General features: G+C 46.6%; 1 protein-coding gene across 1 annotated transcript in view; it reads left to right on the top strand.

Annotated features, from left to right (window-relative positions):
• SYNPR (synaptoporin) overlaps window positions 1-21,190 on the top strand; it is a 108,788-nt gene that overhangs the window by 67,809 nt on the left and 19,789 nt on the right. The window contains exon 3 of the mRNA XM_075513983.1: window positions 11,786-11,910. Within this exon, the coding sequence (XP_075370098.1) occupies window positions 11,786-11,910 (125 nt within the window). The remainder of the gene's footprint in view (window positions 1-11,785; window positions 11,911-21,190) is intronic.

The following is a 21,190-nucleotide window of genomic DNA, read 5'->3' as shown; positions in this document are numbered from 1 at the left end:
TACGTGGGACGCGGGGTTGCTAGAGAGCCCAGGCAGGCCCAAAGGAGAGGTGTAGCTCCTCGCCAGGGCGTGCGGTGGCACAGTGCCAGCCCTGAACGAGTCGGAAGGGGCCCACCGGTGTGTCTGGGCTGCCGGCGAGGTTGGGGCTGGGGACACACGCTCCTGCCTGGGCTCACAGGGTCAGCGGGAGCAGAACTGAGGAGCGCTTGCTCAGTTTTTATTTAATTCAGCGTCCAGTGCAGATGGAGGGTCTGACTCCGCCTGTCCTCAGTTTGCAAATGTGATGGTTGCCCTTCACCCGAAGGGCTGCTCAGAGCCCTTGAACCTGCAGTGGAATCCCTCGGTGGTGAGCTCTGGGGCCCGAGACATGACGATGCTGTGAAACTCTTCAGCCTTCCTCTCCTGTCATGTACAACCTCTTATTTTGGAGGGAAAAAAAAAGAAAAGGAAAGAGAGGAAAATGAGAAAGATGTGCTGAGCCCTTCTGTAGAGACGGGGGAAGAGACAGGTGACCAGCATGGGGTGCCCTATCTGCAGCGCTGCGCCTTCCCTCTCCTCTCCAAACCGCCGGGTGCCGGGGCTGTCTGTCTGTCCGTCCGTGTCGTGTGCAGGCTGTCTGGGTGGAAGGGCTCTGCACCACCTGAATGGCTGCGCAGCGGCTCATCTGTCATAACCCTCCCCGGCGCCGTGGCAAAGCAAATATGCTACAGCAGGCTGGAAAGCTGTAAACATATGGGCACTAACAACAGATTAAGTGAGTGATTGAGTCTAAGGGGCTTGGTAGATTACCATAAAATGTATCTTAATTAGAAAAGCAATCAAACTTGCACAGAGTCAATGAGGATGAAACATCCCTGTTGGCAACAGTGAGCGCTCCGTCCCCCATGCCTGGGGATGTGGACGGGGACGGGGATGGGGATGGGGATGGATGTATCTCGTGCCCACTCTGGGGGTTTGCTGTGGTTTGCCCATCCAGCTATGGGTGGAGGGTGCCCTCATGCTGAATTATTTGTTCTTTGACCCACGAGACCATCCCACGAGGTGCTGAGAATGAGACCGATGGTGAACTTGGACTCCTTTAACAGCATTAACAAACCAGAAACTGCTGAAGGTGAAAGAACAGCATTTGCACATTTTCCGTAAAACTGTGTGCAATTACCCAAAGATATATTTGAGTGTTTGCCATGTATAGCACAGCTAGTCCCAGATAAAGGATTGGGGCTTCTAAGTGCTACCATAACACAAATAATTAATAAGTCTGTCTCCCTCGCTGTGTCCTCGTCTTTTTAGTGAGCGTGGTCATAATTAGCTTTCACCTGATTCCGAATTTATAGCATGTTCAATTGCTTTTTTCATTTTGCTTGTGTTTTCTTTGCTTCCTTATTTTATTGGCCCTGGTTTTATTCCACAGGTCTGAATCTCCAGATAAAAAAAGCTAGATAATAATCTCCAGCAGTGCAGATATAAAGACTGCAACAGCCAAAAAACATATTGATGCATTATTGGTTTTGTACAAGTGCCTGCTTTTTTCCGGGGTCTGGGAGGATTTGAAGTGCATCGGGAAGTGGCACAGAAGATGTACAGCAGCTGCTAGCAGTTGAGAGAAAGAAAAGGACGCCTGGTTATTTCAGAATTAAGTATTTTGAACCATGAAGAAATTGGGGAACATTCAGGCAAGGTTTTTGCCAAGGTTTTTTTGTTATCTTTTTGTGTGTTTAGAAGCAGGTATGGCTGCAGATTTCAGGGAACGTGAATGAAAGGGCGTAAAAAGAAAAAGAGATGGGAAAGAAGTGTGGAGGAGCACAGTAAGGGGGGAGGATGTAGAGGAAACAGGACAACTTAAGCTGTCCAGATGAAGTGTGTCAAGAGCTAGTGAGATAAGGAATATTTTTTTATTTCAATTTAAGGACACTGGTATTAGCATTTCCTAAAAATGTTCATGTTTAGGTGTTGCTTCTTATGATTAAGTGTGGGGAAGGAGAGCAATGCCATCTCTGGGGACAGACTGTAAGAGGAGGGGCGGAAAAGAAGAGGAAAGGGAGGTTTTAATTTTAAAAATGTTTCTTGCTCAAAATGTTCCCTGTGAATTCCCAGAGCTCAGCAAGGCAAACATTCATTTATAGCCCATCATTTTAATTATTAGAAAAGAAATTATTTTTACCATGTGGGCTGATAGTTAGCCAGGAGCAAATTCTTTTTCCAGCCCTTTGCACAGAGGTGGGTGCCGAGGCTGCAGCCAGCTCCAGTGGAATTTTCCATCCAAAACTGTTTGAGATGAGCCGATGGGTCCCACGTTTGGGTCCCACCTGCACGGGACACCGGGCAGAGCTTCAGTACGGAGGGCTCAGGACATTCTCCCTTGTAAAAGGTGCCGTGGCGAGGCTGGGTCTGGAGCAAGAAGGGGACATCTGTGATGGTTGGATTAACGAAGGACACCTCTAAAGGGCCTCAATGCCCAGGGCTGGGTGGTCCCTGCAGGGCTTTGCAGACATACTGCCTAGAAAACCAGGTGTGCTTTTCCAAAAGCAGAGCCTTGGTTCCCAGTGGCCCTGCTTGTACAGGTATCATGGGGCTGAAAAAAGAGGAAAAAAGGGCCAGACATCATCTGAAAGAGTGCTGCTGGGTGTGTAAGAAGGATTGGAGGCCCCATTGCTTAACAATTTGAAAGCACTCTCAGATCCTCACGGGAAGAAGCTGTTGCGCCAGGTTATTAATCCCAAGGGTTTTCGGGATTCCTTCCCCAGCTAAATAATTTTCACCCATTTCCTTAAATCTGCTTGAGAAAGGGGACAGAGCCGAATGCAGGCATGCACGCGTGTGGGGCGGGTGGGTGGAGAGGCAGCAGATGACACCAAATAGCTCCACAGCAGCACAGGGAGCTGTGAGGAAGCTACTAATGGCCTCTGATGAGCACGGATGTGATAATAATGAGGTTAATGCCCTTTCATTCACCCAGAAACATCTTAGCGAACGTATAATCCCTGCTAGTCAATGGGCAATCATTAGGTCATAAATAATACAGCGTGACTGAAGGACAGGAGCCTTTCCTGTAATAATTGTTTTCAGTCGGTGCTGATCCGGGGAGGGTTTTGCTGCAGCCCCCGTGCTGTGCCACGCTGCGGGGATGGAGCCGTCGGAGCATTTTCTGGTCAGAGGAGCGCTCCCACCTCTTGCTTCTGCTACGTGCGTCTGTCATCAGCGCAGGAAAACGCTCCACCAGAGCCTGGGTCTACCAGGGAAAGAGGAGCGGAAGCTAATGGAAAGAACAAAGACGCAAATTAGATAATGAAGCAATTGCAGCAGTCATCAGACGGTGCTGCCAGGGGCCTCCACCTGCCCAGGGGTGCCTGGTGGTGATGCTGGGAGAGCTGGGGATGGGGCTGGGCTCCCCAGCTGGGAGAGGTGCCTTGTCCCAGCCCCAGCCCGGGGCAGCCGGCGCGTGCATCGTGTACAACGCTGCTTTTGCAAGCTGGGTTTGTGGTCCCCTGCCATACGGTGCTGCGTCGGAGGAGGTATGGTGTAGTCTTGATTGTCGTTGAGCCCCTGAGGCTGTATCGACCATCAGGGTTTAGTGACATTACCTTCAGGGGCAGTCGCCCTTCTCAGAGCACTTCCCGTGTGTGGATGTCACTCAGCCGTAATGTAAATTCCTGTGTTTATTAGAGGGAGTAAATCCTACTTGGTAATAACTTGGATCATGCTCTGTACGCATTTATGTTAGATCATGGGTCATTTTAAACCCAGATGCTTTTAAACCCACCAAGTGAGCAAGGAAATGAGCAGCCATCCAACCTTTTTTATTTTATAATTAAATGTTTACACTTGTTACACAATAAATCCCATATAATCAGCTTGTAAAGCCTGCACAAAATCTGTGTTTTCAAGAGGGAGCAAGAACAGAATTACATTTATGCATGCACCTGAGTGTTTGCTGGGTTGCCAAACCTTACCTGTTAATAAAATAAGAATTAAGATCACCTGTTAGAAAACCTCTCCTTTACCTGACCATGGCTTTCCTTGACTTGGTGGTCTCAGGTGATTGATGCCAAAGCAGCTCACGAGACGATGTAGGCACACGGGGGGATGGCTGGCACGGGCAAGCGGGAGAGGACCCAGCCCGGGGTGTCCGCTCTCCTGGACTGGCGCTTGCGGTGCTCTGGGCACTGTTGCAATGTGGATCCTGGTAGAGACCACCACGGTTGTCTTTTTTGCTAGCAGTCTAGGACTGGAAAAGTTGTCAGGCCCAAAAAGGAGCGCACGTCTCTGCTGGAGTGATATATGTCACAACATGAGTTATTCAGGGATCGTATGTACAAATCTAAACAAATCTGTCCAACTTGTGCTCCCACCCCCTTAAAAGAAGAAGGTACAAACGTGGAGTTGTGGAGACTGCAGAGGAAGAGCTGTAGCTTGCAGACTGCTCTACAGCTGGGGGGAAAAAAGGGCTGCAGGCTGTAAATGCAGTGAAACTACCGCTCTGTGATACATCCCAAATGAAGCAGCGTACACCCAGTAATTACCCCAGGTACTCCTAAATCTGTCTGCAGCAAGTATCGGTGTATTTTGTTTCGCGGAAGACTCGTTGCCAATCTGTCAATGTCCACGTGCAGAAAGCAATTTGTACAATAAATGAAAAAAACCCCTCAGGTCCTTGTAAATGTCTTCAATTATCTCAAACCTTTGACAAATTGTTAGAGGGGCTGGAAGAGCTTAGCATCCCTGCCCCACTTATGCAGGTAGCTTTGTCCTCTGACAACTTTTCATTTCACTGAGTCCAAGAGATGCTCTAAATATCTCTTTATTTTCTGCTTGTTAACTCTTCCATGCATGCTGCCAACCTTAACATTAGCTTTCAACTTTATGGCTGACCCATTAAATACTGGATGAAACACATCTCATAAGCTTGCATTACATTTTGAACTGAATAAATAGGAAAGGCATTACACAGATTCTGTCTGGCCATCTGGAGGAACAATGTTCTTTACCTCAATGAATGGCTACCTAATCCTCGCATATACAATTGGGTTTTATTCTATTAAAATATAATGGGAAAAGACTACCATACCATTATGTGGTGGAGCTAAATGGGATTTTTAGAATAATCAATGAAAGATGAATAAAAAAGATAAACATTTTCTTCAAAGAAAAAGAGAGAAAATTGTCTCCTTGGGATTAAAGTATTGTAGAACCAAATTATTATAACATGATCTTTACTCACTAAAAATAGCCCAACTTCATTTCCATAAATCTTTGCATTAAGAATCAAATTAAGTATTTTTTATTCATTTTAAAAATGCAAAGCATTAAATGAAATGCTGTGCTTTAAACAGAGGATGCTGCAGGGTTCCTGCCTGCTGTGGGGTCAGGTCTTCCCGTCCAGCCATCGAGGGCTGGTCTCTGCAGGGTGCCCTAAAATCCAAAACAGAGGTTTGCTGCTGCAAACGCCCCAGTGAAGACCCCAGCCAAGTGGGGAGGTCTTGGAGCAGGTTGGTCTCATCCGGGCGGGTCCCGCTGGCCTCAGGGGCTGGAGGACACGGTGCTTTCCAGCAGTAGCCGTCCTCACCGCACAGCGTGCGTAAGGAAGGGCCTCATTCGCTTAGCTCAATGTAAAGCCATACAAAATTGTTGATGCAAAGATTTTCCTCCAACACCACTGTAGCTGCGTTTCCATTCCCCTTTCAGAAGACATTGGAAACATAAAGTCTGATAGCCACGTGAAAGCTATGAGGTGCTTTGCGTGAGATCTGGACAGGTTGTATGTCCCCATCTCCAGCATGGTGACACCAAAAGCCCTTTCCTAGCTGCCACCACATCCTGGAGGTGCCCGTGGTCTGCAAGTGCCTCCTGGCGTGGGGCAGTCGCTTGAGTGGTCCTTCAGCAGTGTGCTAAAACTGAGGCACCGCTGGGGTCGATGTTTGGGGAGGTGTACAACGTTCCCCAGGTGGGGCATATGTGGTTCTTCAAGCCCCACACTCCGAGACGGTCCCTCATCCCTGGGCTTTTGCCTCCACGCAGACCAGGTATGGGCAGGCACAGGATCGTTCTGTGCAATGCTGCTGTTTATTTGTAAGGGGCACACTAAATCCCAGCAATTAGTGAACAATTGCTTTAGGGTTTATTTCTCAGCAGGAGCAGAATGTATTTCAGCTTTCTCCCGGTATAGCTGTTGGAGGAAAATGACTCCTGCTAGTCATCGCCTACCCCCCAGCACTGCGTTGGCTGTGATGCTCTCCACCTCCAATTCATCAACCAGTCAAGCTGATATAATTAGGAATCCCAAAGTCAATAATCTGATAATCTCCAGAGCACAAAGGCTTGTATGTAGGAGAAGTGATTCCAGGAAGTCTGCAGCTCAGATCTGTGCAGGAAAAATGCCAGATTTTAAAAAAGAAACAGGCAGAGACCTGGAGGAGAGAATGCTTCCTAATCCTTCACTGGTGACATATTTTGGGCCATCAGCTCTGCAGTAAATGTTTTCCCGTACAGTCATTTAGTGCTTTCGAACCTTCCCTTTACGGTCTTAATAATAATGTTCAATTACTGGTTCTGCTCTATAAATAAATAATCTCAGTTTAACGAGACACTCTGCTGGGTGAGCGATGCTGGCTGCGGGGGGACGTCTCCGGGGCCCTCAGAGCAGCACGCTCCCTCCCCGCTCTCACGCGCGCTGTTGGCCACCGCGAGCGGCAGAAAGCGTAAAGCAATATAACGTTTGGCAAACGTTTTGCAGTCTCTTTGTTATGGCGATCTGGAGAAAGGGAAGTCTTACATCCAGAAGCGATGCCAGAAAAATAGTCTTTGTAAAACACTTCGAATGTGTAAAATGACTAATAAAAGAGTAGGCGTTTCCAATATTTCAGGTTGCTCTTTAAAAGTGTCTGGCGTTCCCCTCGGCTTTCCAATGTTAGGGCAAGGGGGGGGACCTCGCCAGGAAAGCATCCAGCAGGTTCATTCCCATTTTCCTCCCTCAGCCCCAAGTGAAAGCGTTGAAGACCAACCCACATAGTGAGCTGCGTGTCCCTCGCAGCCTGTCGTTGGCCACCACAGCTCCAGGCAAGACTGACACGGTTTCTTTTTAAGATCTCACCATCCTGCAGAAGAGGCCAGGGAGCCCTCAGGCAGAGCGGGGATCTTCCCTTTGCACCGGGGGGGATTTGGGGTGCATTCCCAGGCCAGCTGCATCTTGTCTGCCAGCGAGCTGCCAAAGGCTGCTGCACGGGGCAGACGTGCTCCTGGGAAAAGCAAGTGGCTTATATAAAAGTTTCATTAATTTTAAATGACAGTGCTATCTTCCTAACAGGATGTTTTAGCTGCAACATGCTCTACATAAGCCTTAAACTTGCCTTGTCAGGAACCGTTCTGCCTTCTTCTGGTGCGCACAGCGAGCCTGTTGCTCAGCAGGCATCGAGGCGAATTGTTGGAAAGCCAAACGCAGAGAAGCGATGGGAAATCATCCCATTTCTCCTTTCCACGGCGGGATGAGTGAAGTCCGGGGTCGTGTGCTGAGGCGCTGCCAACTGCCTAACGCCCAGCTGGGACTTCAGCTCGCCCAAGGCATCGCACGCCCCGAGCCCCCGGCCACCGAGGACAGCTGGGCTGGGGAACAAGGGGACCAGCCTTGAGTCTGCAGTCTGGATAAATAACAATTCCTAAATACTGCAATAATTAATTAAGCAATAGAGGATCCATTGCCGTTGCATTGAAGCCTGGCATCAGAAGGAGGGCTTCCAGCTGATCCCATAAATCAGCTGATGAACCTTTGTCTGCCCTGAGCTGGTGTGAGAAGCATGTGCTCTGCTGGAAATTACATTGCTATTTTTTCTCAATGTGCTAAGGAGCCAACTGATCTTTAAAACATGCTAATCTGACTTGACAGTGAAGGCTGTTTATTATTGTACAGTACCATCATAAATACAATTTCTGTTGATTAAGTTAGACGATGGGATTTACCGGACTTCCTCACAAAAATATACCAATAGTGCAGGCCAAGGCTGCAAGGTCACAGAGGGAATATCACCATAACAGGAGCAGGGGATGGGGTGTTAATCACCATACAGAAAGGCATTGCGAGCTTCAGAGATGTGCTGCCTTGTTAGAGATGTGTCTGAAACCATGTGGAAGAAGGGCGATCTTCCAGCCGCGCTGGGCTGGACATGGGAGATGTGCGTTGCTCCGGTCCGTGCCAGGGAGCACAAATAACGTCCCTTCCTCCCCCTCCCTTCGCTCTATGGCCTCATCAGGTGGGTCGCTAACTGCTTCAATAGCACACATCGAACGAGCGCGATGCTCGCTCGGGGTGTTATCCCACATCGACCGTGGACCGTTGATCCAGGCGGGGGGCAGGCGTTTTCCATTTCCCTCAAGGGTCCAGGCAGGAGCAAAGGCACCGACCTCCCCGTTGCATCGCTGCTGCAGGGGGGACGGGTTGCGTAGGGGACGGCTGGGCTTTGCCCTGCTCCCGTGCCAGCGGGCGGGAGCAGCCCAGCACGGCCACGGCGGCAAAGATTTGTGGCCTCCAGGGCACCGTGGTTCTCCCACCCAGCTGCCGCTCCCCCGGGGAAGGCAGGCGCAGCACTGGCCGACGGGGCTGAGCCTGGAGAGGCAGCAGCCCTGCGATAGCCAGAGGCAGCTGCGTGCCGGGGAGATTTATCTAATATGAAGGGGAAAGGCGATATGCATACACACTGCAGAAGGGACTAGAGCCGAGTGTGGATTTATAGGCAAAGAGTAAATAGGAACATAGGGAAACGCTTTCCCTTTCTCCATAAACTTTTCAATTTCAGAGAGGCCAGATTCAATAAAATTACCTCGCAGATGGAGGTTTTATTGAATCTGGCCCATAAAGCTCCCATTATGGGGTTTACAACTGCCATTTACACAAATCCTGCCATAATAAAATACAGTGGTGTTTACAGCATTCCTGCAACTGCCACAGAATTACAGCATGCACAAAAACCGACAAGTAAATCTTGGCTTAATGCACCAGGCACTCCACTGACAACATAAAGCAGCAAAACTTGGAGGGAAAAAAAAAAAGAAAAATGCAGAGGTAGGAGGAGAAGGTTGCTTGGGCAAGAGGAGAATTATGCCTGCTGCTTAGTCAAGATACCCCGGGGAAATACCAGTGATTTACAGCCCTCACCCCGCTCTCCTGCAATGCAAAACATAAATATGCTTCCAAAAGGTGCTGCGTGGCCTCGGCACACAGCTGTGGGACTGGTGGGGCATTAATGGCAGCTGGGCGATCCCAGCCGTTAGCAGCACCTGACCCAGCCACGGCAGAGAGCCAAGCTCGGGTTGGCTGAGACCTTGCTGAAGTTCGGTATAAAAGTCTCCAGCTGGGCCCTTTTCCCTTTCCCACTTGCTTTTGGATGCTGCCTGGGTGCTCGTAGTGGAGCGTGTGCTGAGTAAGGATGGGTGCTGCTGGGGTGGCCCTGGTGGGTTGGGGCTGGAGAGGAAGGAGGGAGGCTGAAGGGTTTGCTGAATGAGTGAAAGCATCTCAAAAGCCTCTGGTTAAAAGCTGAGTGTGGGGCTAAAGAGGATAGACCTGAAATGTCTGAGGGACTGAGACTTCAGGTGCCTGAGTCTGCTGTCACAGATGCTCTCAATAGAGGAGAGGAAAAACTAGGAACTCTGGGGGAGATCCTTTCTGAGAAGGGATTTTTTTTTTTTGGGCAGGGCTCCATGGCCTTGGTGAATAAACATGGTGGCACACATTTACGCTGATTTGCAGTACTTGATTGAAGGAGATGCATTTCAGTTGCACGTCTTTCCTCTGCTTGTCCCCGTGCTGAGAGCTGTAGCTGAGAGGTGATGGCTCTTCCTTTATGGCAGATCTGTCTCGCACTGCAGCCCTTCAGTTCCCTCTTTATATATCATTGCATTGATCTTTGTGCCTCCCTATGTATCTGCAAAATACTTGCATTTGCAACTCCATTAATTAGGCCAGAAAGCAGGTCAGCACTAATCTCTCCTCTTCTCCTTAATATATTGTTTTCTGACATCGCCTCACAAATTAAACTGAGATGATTAATACTGATTTTCAGTGCTGTGCTACATGTAAAGGCAGAAACTTTTTGTGTGTACAGAGGAAGTGTCTCATTTAGGATGAAGGAACACTGTTTGAGTTATAGTACAAACATTTATTTTATGGCACATATTTAACAAGTCAATTCACAGTAAAGTTCAGCTTTTTTTTTTTTTTTTTTTAGTGAGCTCAGCATGAAGAATTGATTCAATCAAAGTTTTTATCAACTTTTCTTATCATTGGGCACCTAAATACCTTTGCAAATCTATCCTCAGTGATATGCCCTGGTTGTGTTGGAAGTGAGTAGCAGGGTGGGATCTTGCGTTGTTCGCTGTGCTGCGTCGTGCTCAGCACATCACCCGGCAGCCGGGGAGCTCTCCCTACCCCAGCGCTCAGGAGTCGCCCCTGTAACCTGGCAGTGCTGGGGAAAAGACGCACACGAAGGCTGAAGTGCGAGGAGGCTGCTGAAACGCCTGGTCCTGCTCGTGCTGTGAATTGGGAGAAGTCAGATTAACGGGGTGTTTTGCAGAGCCTTGCACAGCAAGCATAGGTCCATTTTTTTCTATTTATTATATTTCCATATTGCTTTTACTGAATCATTCAGTCCTTTATTTTGCCATTACGTTTGCTTGCTGTATATTTTTTCAGTGTCCAAGTTTTCTTTTTCAGATGTGTACACTGTTTGTTTCCTCTGTGTTGCTGGCTTTTAGTTTATTTAATCATAACTGGGATTGGGGGTTTACTTGTCATTTCCCAGTCTGCCCTACTGTAGATCTCGGCGTAACTCTGTTAAAGCTGATGGAGTTACTACAGATCTACTTCAGTGCTACAATCAAGGAAATCTAGCCTGTCCTTTAATTTAAATTACAACTGCATAAATAAGCTGTCCACACTTCTGCTCAGGGTCTTTCAAGGAAGCCTACATCAATGATGTTTTAAGACACCCATTCCTGTTTCCAATTCCTCTGTTTGAACCCTTGATATAAATATAAATGCTGATGTGTCTCTGGCCTGCATGCTCCCTCCTTCACCTTTTTCTCCTGGAAGATTAAGATGCGATACAGGTTTGCATCAGAACTACCTCAAGCTCTTTGTTCCTGTCTGGTTTGCCTGAACTTATTCTACGTCTTGATTTTTTTTCCCCGTTTTGCTGAATGTCAGTTTACTGCACCTCTGTATCCCTCTTGAGTTATGGTAGTCATTTAGGAAAAATAATCGAAAAATCACTGTGGTTTTTTCTAAGTCATACATTAAGTGCAAGAGGAGCAGCATGATTCTGTGTTTTGCCATGTAATGGGATGGTGGCCTCATGAACTCTCTTGGTCTACTATTGCTACTCCTGGTTTCTCCTTATAAATACTTCTGCCAGTGTTTTATTTGGGTTAAGACTGACTCATTATGCTCAGCCGATATTCATCCTTCTCTTGTCCAAGCGTGCCTGTCAGCTGGATGATTCAAATAGCTGCCTGGGTTGTGAATCCCAAGTGGGGTTCAAGACGGGAGGGGAGGGCTGAGATGCCTGGCACAGACAAATGGTGATGTTTCTGTCTACGTGTGGCAACAGAGCTTCACGTTCTGTGGTTCCTTGTATTGGCTTTCGGGAAGGGCGCAGAGTAATGTACGGCAACGCCTTGAGCGCCCGGAGTGATGGATAACCTGACCCGAGGGGGCTGGTGCTGCAGCGAGAGCTGCCGCACGGATCTGCTTGTGGTGGTTGCTGAAACGAAATAAAATAAAAATGTTGTTTGTTTTTGACAGCTTTTTGCAATCTTTGCATTTGCAACATGCGGTGGGTACTCTGGAGGACTGCGCCTCAGTGTGGACTGTGCAAACAAGTCAGAGAGTGACCTCAACATTGACATAGCCTTTGCCTACCCCTTCAGGTAACCCGGTTTGGTTCGTGGCGGTTCGTTTGCAGGGAGGCAGGCGTTCGGGGACTGATGCGAAGCCCATTTCCAGTGGGGCTTCCCATCATTTATAGCAGCTTTTGATTAAGCACCAATCTGGGGCTCCTGAATTCTCCTCACAGGGTTGTTCTGGCCCTGGGTGTGCAGGAGGAATGAATTTGGTTAGACCTGGTGTGGATGGGGCCACGGGAACCGCTGGAGAATGGGAGCTCAGCGACGGAGAAGAGAGCAGTTATGGGCACGCAGAGCCCCGTAAAGGCCAGGCCAGCTCAGGGGGTGGAAAACGGCAGGCAAGGAAAAAGAACAAAACCACATTAGCCGAAGAAAAGAATGGAGATAAAGTAGCCATTAACTAAGCTGGAAATGAGGGAGGATTCTCAGCCGTTGGAGTAGCAAGGACCTGGAAGAGCCACTGTATGGGGAAGGGGAGGCAAAAGACAAAACAAGTTTGAACCATAATTTTGAAGTGCTTTTGAAAATTCTCCTAACTGCCTGTCTGCATCTCTCAGTGCCTGAATACTTTAAACCTTGGAACCTGGTGACTGAGAAAAACAGATTTTTATGTTGTTTAAGTAAGTCTGAAAGCTGTAGTGAGGTTAAAATAAGTAAATATATATATATAAAAATATTCATGCCATTTAGGATCCTGCTTCAAAAGAACATCTACAGTTCTGTTTTTAAAGATGTCAAGTCCACTCTAGAAACCTTTCACTTCTGTATAAGTGATTCCTTTAAGGAATTAAGATGATTAAGAAAAGAATGCATAATCCAATCTCAAGCCCAGTACACTATGACTCTGAAATTATTTTGCTTCCTTGGGAAATCACATGCTGTTTGCTTATGATTGCTATGCACAGACCAGATACAATAGCATCTACTTCTTTAACATGTTCTAAAATATAGCATTTTCCAAACAGTGGAAACTGAATTTGATTCCTTGAACTGTTGCTCTTCCTCGACACATTTATTAGTCCAAAGAGTCACATTTTCTGGTATTACAAATGTTTATTTTTTGTCTTGAACTTGTCTGCATTTTCTTTCATTTCTGCTTAGTATGCATGAGATAGATCCTGAAAATTGAGTTATACGAATTTGTAATGTGATTCACATCCAAATAGGTCATATCTTCAGCATTCATTACGGAATATACCCTACAGTAAAGTGCTTTTAATTTGCATGATTATAAAATAGTACTTTATGTAAAAAGTTAATAAAATGGAGAGAAGTAGCCAGCAAGTATCTCCTGGTGTTATGCCAGGCACGCCGACCACTGCTTTTAGAAGGATGTGGCTGGATCTCCAATTTCCCACAGTCTTGCTTATTAGAAAACTGCAAACATTGCTGGGTAATTGTAGCGTTCCAGGGTGTTGGAAAGATGATGCAAAATAGGGTTTATTTGCGGGAGTGATCCAACTGAGGCTGTAGCTGGCCCTTGACCTGTCTGTGTGGCTCCCAGCTGTGGCTGGGTGTGCTTGGAGCAGAGTGGGACGAAGGAGGAGCCTGCGCCTGGAAACTGGGTGTACGGCACGTACAGCGGGGTGGCTGGCCACGTGGTGGAAATATACCTGTCATTTGCAGGTGACAAAGGAGATGACACTTAGACAGCTGGTGTTTTGGGAGAAGCATGAAGATACACAATTTTTGTGCAATTTGGAGCTTTGCATGCAAACCTGAGGCACCTGCAGAAAGTGTCCAGAGATGTACAGAGTACGTGGGGTAGCAGATGTGTGCCTGGAAAATCTGGCCTGGTGCTACCTGTGAAACTTGGTGTCATTTTACTGTTTCGTCTAAATATTCCTGTGACTTCTTCATACATTTGCTCTTTCCACTTTTCTCCACTGCTCCTTTGACAGGTTAGAGAGGGGATCCTCTAAAAACAGAAGTGAGCTTAGTTGGGAAAGGTAATATCTCATATTAGAGCAGTTGATACCCTTGGGAAAAGCAGACACACTTTAAGTTCAGGCTCCCTCATCAAGTCTGTGATGCTGAAGCTCATCTGCCTGCATGGGCATGTAGGCTTTGTGTAGGTCGGATGAATTTCCCACCAGTTGTCTTGCATCCAGGTCTGAATAAGTCTGTATTCACATGGCCGTTTCCTTTCGAATGCCTTCAGTGTTCTGATTATTGGCTGACAGCTGGGGGAGGTGTAGGTGGAAGGAGAGATGCTGCCGAGCATCTGACACGGCAGTGCTGTTGTGGCTGTCAGCAATGACACTGAAGCAGTTGCATACCTGAGCGCTGCTTTTTAAGCTGTGCCTTCCAGCATGACTTGAAATGAAGAAAGCCATGCAGCTGTGCTAGCATCTGCTTTCATTCCTGTTGCTGTGAGTTTGAGGTTTTGTTTTCTTCTCCTAGAAGTTGAACTGCTAGACCTTGGCTAGCTGATGAGTGAGTGTCAAGAGCTTTAAGCAAGTAAACCTTGTAAGGCTCAACAGGACAGCTTGGCAAAGCAAGAGGACTTGAATGTTTTGGAAATGAGACTGAAGGAGCCTGAAAATGTTCCCATTAAAGCAAGATCAGAAAGGGAGGGAGTTTTCTAGACTGAAAGGGGAGGCATCTCACTTGTGACCATGTGCTTCTGTGGCCCATCACCTTAGATAAAGAAGGGGAGGATGCAGGATGGCAAAACCAGTGCTGATGGGGTCTGGGGATGTGTGATTAAAACATACTGATTGCCAAGCTGACTTCAAACCAGTGATTCACGTAGCCCCAGGCCAGTCCTGAACGTACTGAAGAAGCATTGCGCTCCACAGCAGGTAGCTCCAGATGCTCCTGCGAACTGAGGAGCATCTCCATACTGAGATTTCTTTACTGAGATTTTTCTCAGCCCCAGCCTACAAGTTGCAAAAGTCTCCAGCAAACAATGTAAATGAATTCCAGGGAAATCATTTGTTCCAGCAGACAGGGAGTTTTGAAGGATACAGTTAAAAAATCAAGAAAGAATTAATATTAGTTTAAAGTTACACTAAGATGATAGTTGTGCTTGGCTCCTGCATTATCTTGCTGCCATTGTAACTCTGGCAGCAGGAATTTGTGGAGTGCCAAAAAAAAAAAAACCCCAAAGAAACCCCCTGCACAAGGTGGTTGCTTCTCATTTCTGGCAGAATCACTTTCTCTTCCCAGTTTAATTCTGGACCGGGATTCATTTGCCCTTTGAAAAGGCAGAAGTGAGGAAATACAGTTAAGTACATTAATCACTAGAGAACACCATCGGAGTAATCTGGCAAAGTGGTGCGTATGCGTGGCTGGGAGAAGCGACCACTTCAGAGAGAAGCCCCTGCGGTGGGTACCTGCGTGGGGCTGCCGCGTGGCAGGAGCGTGGGGAGGCAGAGCGGGTACCCTGTGCTGGGGCTCCTGCTCCGGGCTGGCGCTGCCGGGGTGCGGTACCCGCAGAGGGGTCTCTCCAGCGTCACTGCTGAGTAATTGAACCCAAAGCCGGCTCCACCATCTCTCCTGGAATAGGAGGCAAGGTGGGTGCTTTTCCCATCTACAACTACACCGATTCATTTAAGCTTCCTGCAACCCAGATCCGTCACCCTGTAATGTGCAAAGAAACCTGTAGTCCAAACCCTAATACCCCCCAGCAGTGCCTCCTGGAGCTCTGCCACGCTTTTCTACATATCCTGCCAGGCTCTTCCGTGTCCAAACTGATCTTCATAAGGCTGTTTCAAATGATCACCTGAAGCTTTCTCTCATTTCTTCTGCCTGCTTCTAGTTTTATCACAAAGGATTTCTTTACCTCTTCCTGCTTTAAAACACAAATCGGCCTTTCTTCTGGAAACCTGTATATGTATTTCTAAAGTTTTACAAGTTCATACATGGAAAAAACTTCTCTGGTCCCACACTAGCGGTTTTTCTCGGCATTAGGATCTGTGCTTGGTACGGTATCTATTGCAAACGTGACACACGTTAGGATGTTCATCAACTTGACCCTCACCCCAGTAATGATTCTTTGACTGGGGGGGTGGAAATCAGCATCTTGGAATTATTTGTTACTCTTGCAGTCCATCACCCTTTCAGATTAGATCTGTCACTCATCCAAGTGCCCTGAAGCAATATTTTTTTCTGTAGTGAGGGTCCTGGTGAAGGTCCTACTTGTTTATTATTTTCTTCTGATCCCAACAACATTTTTATCATGTACTTTGCTATTCATTGGTATTACTTTGATAGTAAGTGGTTGAATAGTATACCTGCCGTGCACATATTCGTTGCTGGTATTCATAATTTTAAAGTGCTTTTTAACCAATCCTCCTAAAAGTAAACTTTTTTGGTCGCCAGCTCAGTTGTCAGGCTTGACTTACCAAGTCTGTACTACAAGATTTTTGCTATATAATTGTTCGTGTCACAAACTGAATGTTTTTCTTGTAACTGGCAGAGTTGCACTGAAGTGTTTGAGCTTCAGCTACTGATTTAAATGAAACTTTGCATAGCAGAAACGCTCTCATGACGCTGTGCTGTGCTGCACAGACTGGCTGCACGCTGCCAGCCAGAGATAATATCTGCTAATATCACCACCTGCAGCTCTGTGGTTATCTTACTTCTGCAAAGCCCTGTCCTGGCCAAGGGAGGAATGCCTTGCTTAGACCCTGCCAGCAGGGTGATGCTGCACAGGGCCCACCGTAGAGCTGAGCACCAGGAGCGGAGGGGTTGGGCTGCACAGGTCTCCAGTGCGATGGGAAGGGAGGAGCATTTCAATACAATCCCATCAGTGTGCTGTCTGTTAAGTCTTGAGGTAGATCCTGAACTAAAATCTCTTTGCCTTTAGCTTTTGGAGGTGCTTTAGCCCAGCCTACATACACAGGGTATCCCCAAGTTAAATGCCGCATGGGAATTTGGACTGTATCTTGCCTTTTCTTGTGGCTTTCATCCTGCGAGCTACTTGGAAAATATTGGCCCAGAGGACCACGTGATTAAATTTTAAACAGTCTCACCTAAGCCAATGGTGAAGGTAAGGTGCATAGGCATTAGGAGAATTGAGCCATAGTTACTAGTAGGACAGAATGGGATTGCCCGGTGGTGCTAATGCGAGAGCCTGATGAAAGAATGTGTCTGTGCACGTCTTTGTATAACAGCAGTGAGCAAGACAAATGTTGTTTTCCGTTTTATTTTAAATCACCTATTAGAATCTTTGCAGTGTGCTAGTAAAACTGTCTCTTGAAGTAATCCTTGCTTCTGAAGGAAAAGGAAATTGTATTTTATGGGAGCTTTTCATTCACTCTCTAAGCATCTCATTTGAATAAAGACATTCCCATTGAGCACCCTTTAAAGCATATGCCTCATCTGCATGCGATGGGTAGGCTAGTCTTTCGTTTGAAATATGACAGCCAGATCTAAATTGCCTGCTTAGAAGCTACAGATGATAATTAAGGAGAAAGTAGCTAACTTTGTGCTTTGCAACTATCTTTCTTTGGAAAAAGCCTCTGTTAATATTAGCACATTTCTGTGCCAGAGCGTACCAGCCTTTTTTTTGTTATCCATTTGTAGTAAATCTTGCTTCAGAATTCAGTGGAAAACATTTTGGCCAAAAGATTATAAATGTCTATTATGGCTGGGAGACCAGGAGCTGCTGATAAATAGGAAGTCTTCAAACTAAGTAGTTGCCTGCAATGCTGACTTTCAGGCAACTATGGCAGGCTCTCCTCCCAGCCGTCTTGGTCTGCTGTACCAGTTGAGGGTGGGAGATAGGAAGGAATAAAGTCATCCAGTCAGTTAAACTCCCGAAGGTTCATGCTTTATTTTGCACACCTTCATCACATGGAAGATGTCCCTTCTGCAAAAGCAAGTTGTGGCCTCAGAACACTTCTGTGGTAGACAGAAGCGAAAGCAAGTCAGCAGAAGTTGCGCTAGCTTCAGGTGTGCTCCGTGCCAAAATGTAGATGCCCCAGTTCCCAGGCAGATTTGGCAGAGCTCCCGGGGAGGTGAGAGGCGCTGGTTAAACTCTGCACGACCCATCCCAGCTTAATGAAGGGAGAAATCTCCGTCCTGGAACTGCTTAGATCAAAACTCGGTGCCTTTCAAAAAGCTGTGCTTTTGCACAAGCAGGAGTTGCAGGGATGGTCGGGTGAAGTTCAGCAGTGAAGAGCACAAGCTGCATGGTCGCAGTGGTCCCTTCTGGTTCTGCAATCGGTCAGTCCATGAAAGCCGCCTCAGTTTAGTCCCTTTTCTTGCCAAACTGTGACCACTTCATCTAGCACTGCAGATCTGGGGCTAACATCTGAACTAACAAGGAAAGCCATTCAATAATACATCAGTGAACCTGGGGATTTTCATCAATACCCTGATTATATAAACTGGCTCTTTAGGTGGGCACTAAGGGCTCGGTCATGGCTTTAATTATCTTCTTCCACAACAGTTTCAAACCCTGATCTCAGCAGTGCTTTTTATACCTAATTTTGGCCTTTTGTTGAATTGATCTGCCTAACAAGGACTTCTAGGTTTTAACTACTGTTAGTGGAAACTGGAAATGATGCAAGTGAGGAGCCTAATGTTGCATCCTGCTGAGCAAAATTCAGGAAATAAATCCTTCAGGATACAGATATCTCTAATTGTGACACCTTCACAAAAGTCTCTTCATATTTAATGTGACCTAATGATGCAAAGCAGACCGAATCATTAAGATGTATTTTTAACTTAAGAAACTTTAAGAAATACAGATGTTATTTTTTTCTTAGTTGTGATTCATACATTCTGGCAATTTATACGGCTGTCCAGAAAACTGCAGCTCCATTTTCTCAATCTTTTTTCTCAATGGAAACGCAGTAAAAATATTTTATTCCATAGTGACATAGATGCAAGAACTTTCTGAGCTATTTAAAGTACGGCCCCAGCTCACGGCTTCCCTGGTGGTGAAGGCGTCGGACCTTGGTCAAGTCTCTGTACTGAAGCAAGTCCATAAGCAACCTGACGCAGAGCTCGCATAGCCAAGCTGAGCGCTCGAATCAATGAGCTATTGGCTTAGAGCTGCTGGCTCTTACATTGTCTCCTGGGTCAGGGAAAAGGTGATCCAGGTCTGCAGAATAAATATATTTCTTTTCAGCTTTGAATGAACATAGTTTTTAATAGGGAAGAGTATTTCACATTTTTGTAACCAGCTCTAGTTGTTGTTAGAGAGTGAATGCCATAATTCTGAGCCCTGATATGATTTTAGTTTACTTGTGCATGGCTACAGACTACTGAACTAATGAAAATCTGCAAATTGGTGTTCTCCAGGGTCTGTGGGTCTTCAAGGACCACACTGGCTCTGGGAATACTGTCTTTGGTTTTTCTCTCTGCTCCTGCATGTCCTGTGGGAAGTGGTTTTTTTTTTTAGACCAAGACGATAGTAGAATGGGGGAAAATATCTGTGCTTCTGTACCTGGACAGCCATGGTCTGCAGTAGTGGCTGTCTGTGAGCACAATGTACAATTTAATTCCTGTCGTCAGGGAGTTTGAAATCATTGCTGGTCTGATTAAAACAGATAAAAATAAGGATGACTTTGTGGCTTTTCCAGTTTTGAGTGCCTCTTCCTGACCCCAATTACAGTCTTCAAAACCCACTTTGTAGAAATCTTCAAGATTGGCAACTTGGCCAAAGAATGGTTATTACTGCCAGTGTGCACTTTTGTTTGAACTGTGGATAAACGCAAGTACCCTTTTCCCAGCAGTGAGGGACTGGGAGATGCTTCCAGTCACTTGACGCTTTGTTCCTGCATGAGATTTATAGAAAACCACCAGAAATCTGATACAGCCGCATCTTCACCTGCTCTTTGAGGCTGACCCTGTGCATGTGGTCCTTAGCACAACCAATGCACTGTGTCATATGAAGGAAGAGATCATCCGCTGCCCCCACAATTTGCTAGCTGATCTGAATGGCTTAGCTTTTGTGCCAGACTGTTTTGTACACAGCCAAGAAGCCACAGCCCAAGGGTGGATATATAAGTGGCAAAGTCTTTGCTCGTTCATGCTGCTGGTGTGTTGGGCTGTGCGCAATGATGTGCTGCTTGAGTAGGTCAGAGAAGGAGGTCTGGCTGCCAACATTTGTAAAACTGAAGTCCCCAGTCTGTTGCGCAACCATGGAGAGGCTGATTGCTCCAGCTGGTAGGCTTGTCAAGGGGCAGCAGCTCTGCAGCCAAGAGGACTTTTCCAGATGTTGAGGTCTTCCCAGTTGCCGCTATCCTCAGTGTTCTCCAGCTTCTACTTTGTAGGTTTTAATCCCTTAAAACTTGAAGCAAACGTGTCCTTGAGTGCTGAACTGGGGCCATAGAGGAGGCCTGTGTTGCTTTGCAACTCTTCAGACTGGTCAGCTGTTGTCTTCTGTTACGAACATCCATGCACAAACATTGCATGAACACAGAGCTCATGGACATGTGGCTGGGAAGTAAATGGGAAGGAAAGTGGTAGCAACTTTCTGGAGATGGTGCCAGCTGCAGAGAAGGGAGAACGTTGCTGCTGAAATCTTTGTTAAATTGTAGAAACTTTTCTTTTGGCACTCAAAGCAATTGGATTCTTGATGAATTTGGATAGTATTGATCCAGACTGGCTTATTTTGCTTCATAGAGGCTATATTTTATGCTTAACACTGTTTTGGTGCCAGAAAAATTCTTCATTAATACTTTAGCCAGAATTTGTTCTTAAAGTGGAAGTCACTTTTGGATTTGTTAATATATGCAGCTTTTTAACATTTAGAATTTTTAATATATATTCATGAATAGTCTCTGCGGTATTGTGCAGCGATGGTGTTTTATCTGTGCCTGCCACAAAGGCTTTTTCTAAAAGTCAGGCTTTTTACAACTTCCCTTGCAAATTTCTTTTTGCACGTTTTCATGCTGCCAGTACAGAAGCAACCAAAGCAGAAACCTTTCAGCTTTGCTTTGTTTGGCATTTGATCCCATACCCCAGACGGCATGCGGTGACCCAGCTAGGGGACAATCCAACACACGTCTTTCCCCTTTTCCCTGCTCCAAACGTGCGTTTGCTGTGCAGCAGCCCTGAAGGTTTCCCCCGGACCGTAGGGAACTGGATATGTGGGATGTCTTTGGTCTCCTCTCACACCTGGCTTGTACATGAAGTTATTTGCCAAGAGTTTAATGCAATATTTCTTTTTATTCAATAGACTCTGGAGAGGGTTGGCATCCAACCCTATCCAGCATAGCCCCACTCAGTGAGGTACCTCTCACTGTCTTGTCTGGATTCCCAGAAGCGACACTTCGTGGGTTATTCAGCGTGAAGGTGCCAGCAGTTTGTCCGCAGGTCCGTCAGCAGACCCGCCGGTCTGCCT

This window comes from Mycteria americana, chromosome 11 (genome assembly GCF_035582795.1).
Source record: "Mycteria americana isolate JAX WOST 10 ecotype Jacksonville Zoo and Gardens chromosome 11, USCA_MyAme_1.0, whole genome shotgun sequence".
In the NCBI taxonomy this organism is placed as follows: Eukaryota; Metazoa; Chordata; class Aves; order Ciconiiformes; family Ciconiidae; genus Mycteria; species Mycteria americana.
This window is presented reverse-complemented; position numbering and strand designations above follow the sequence as displayed.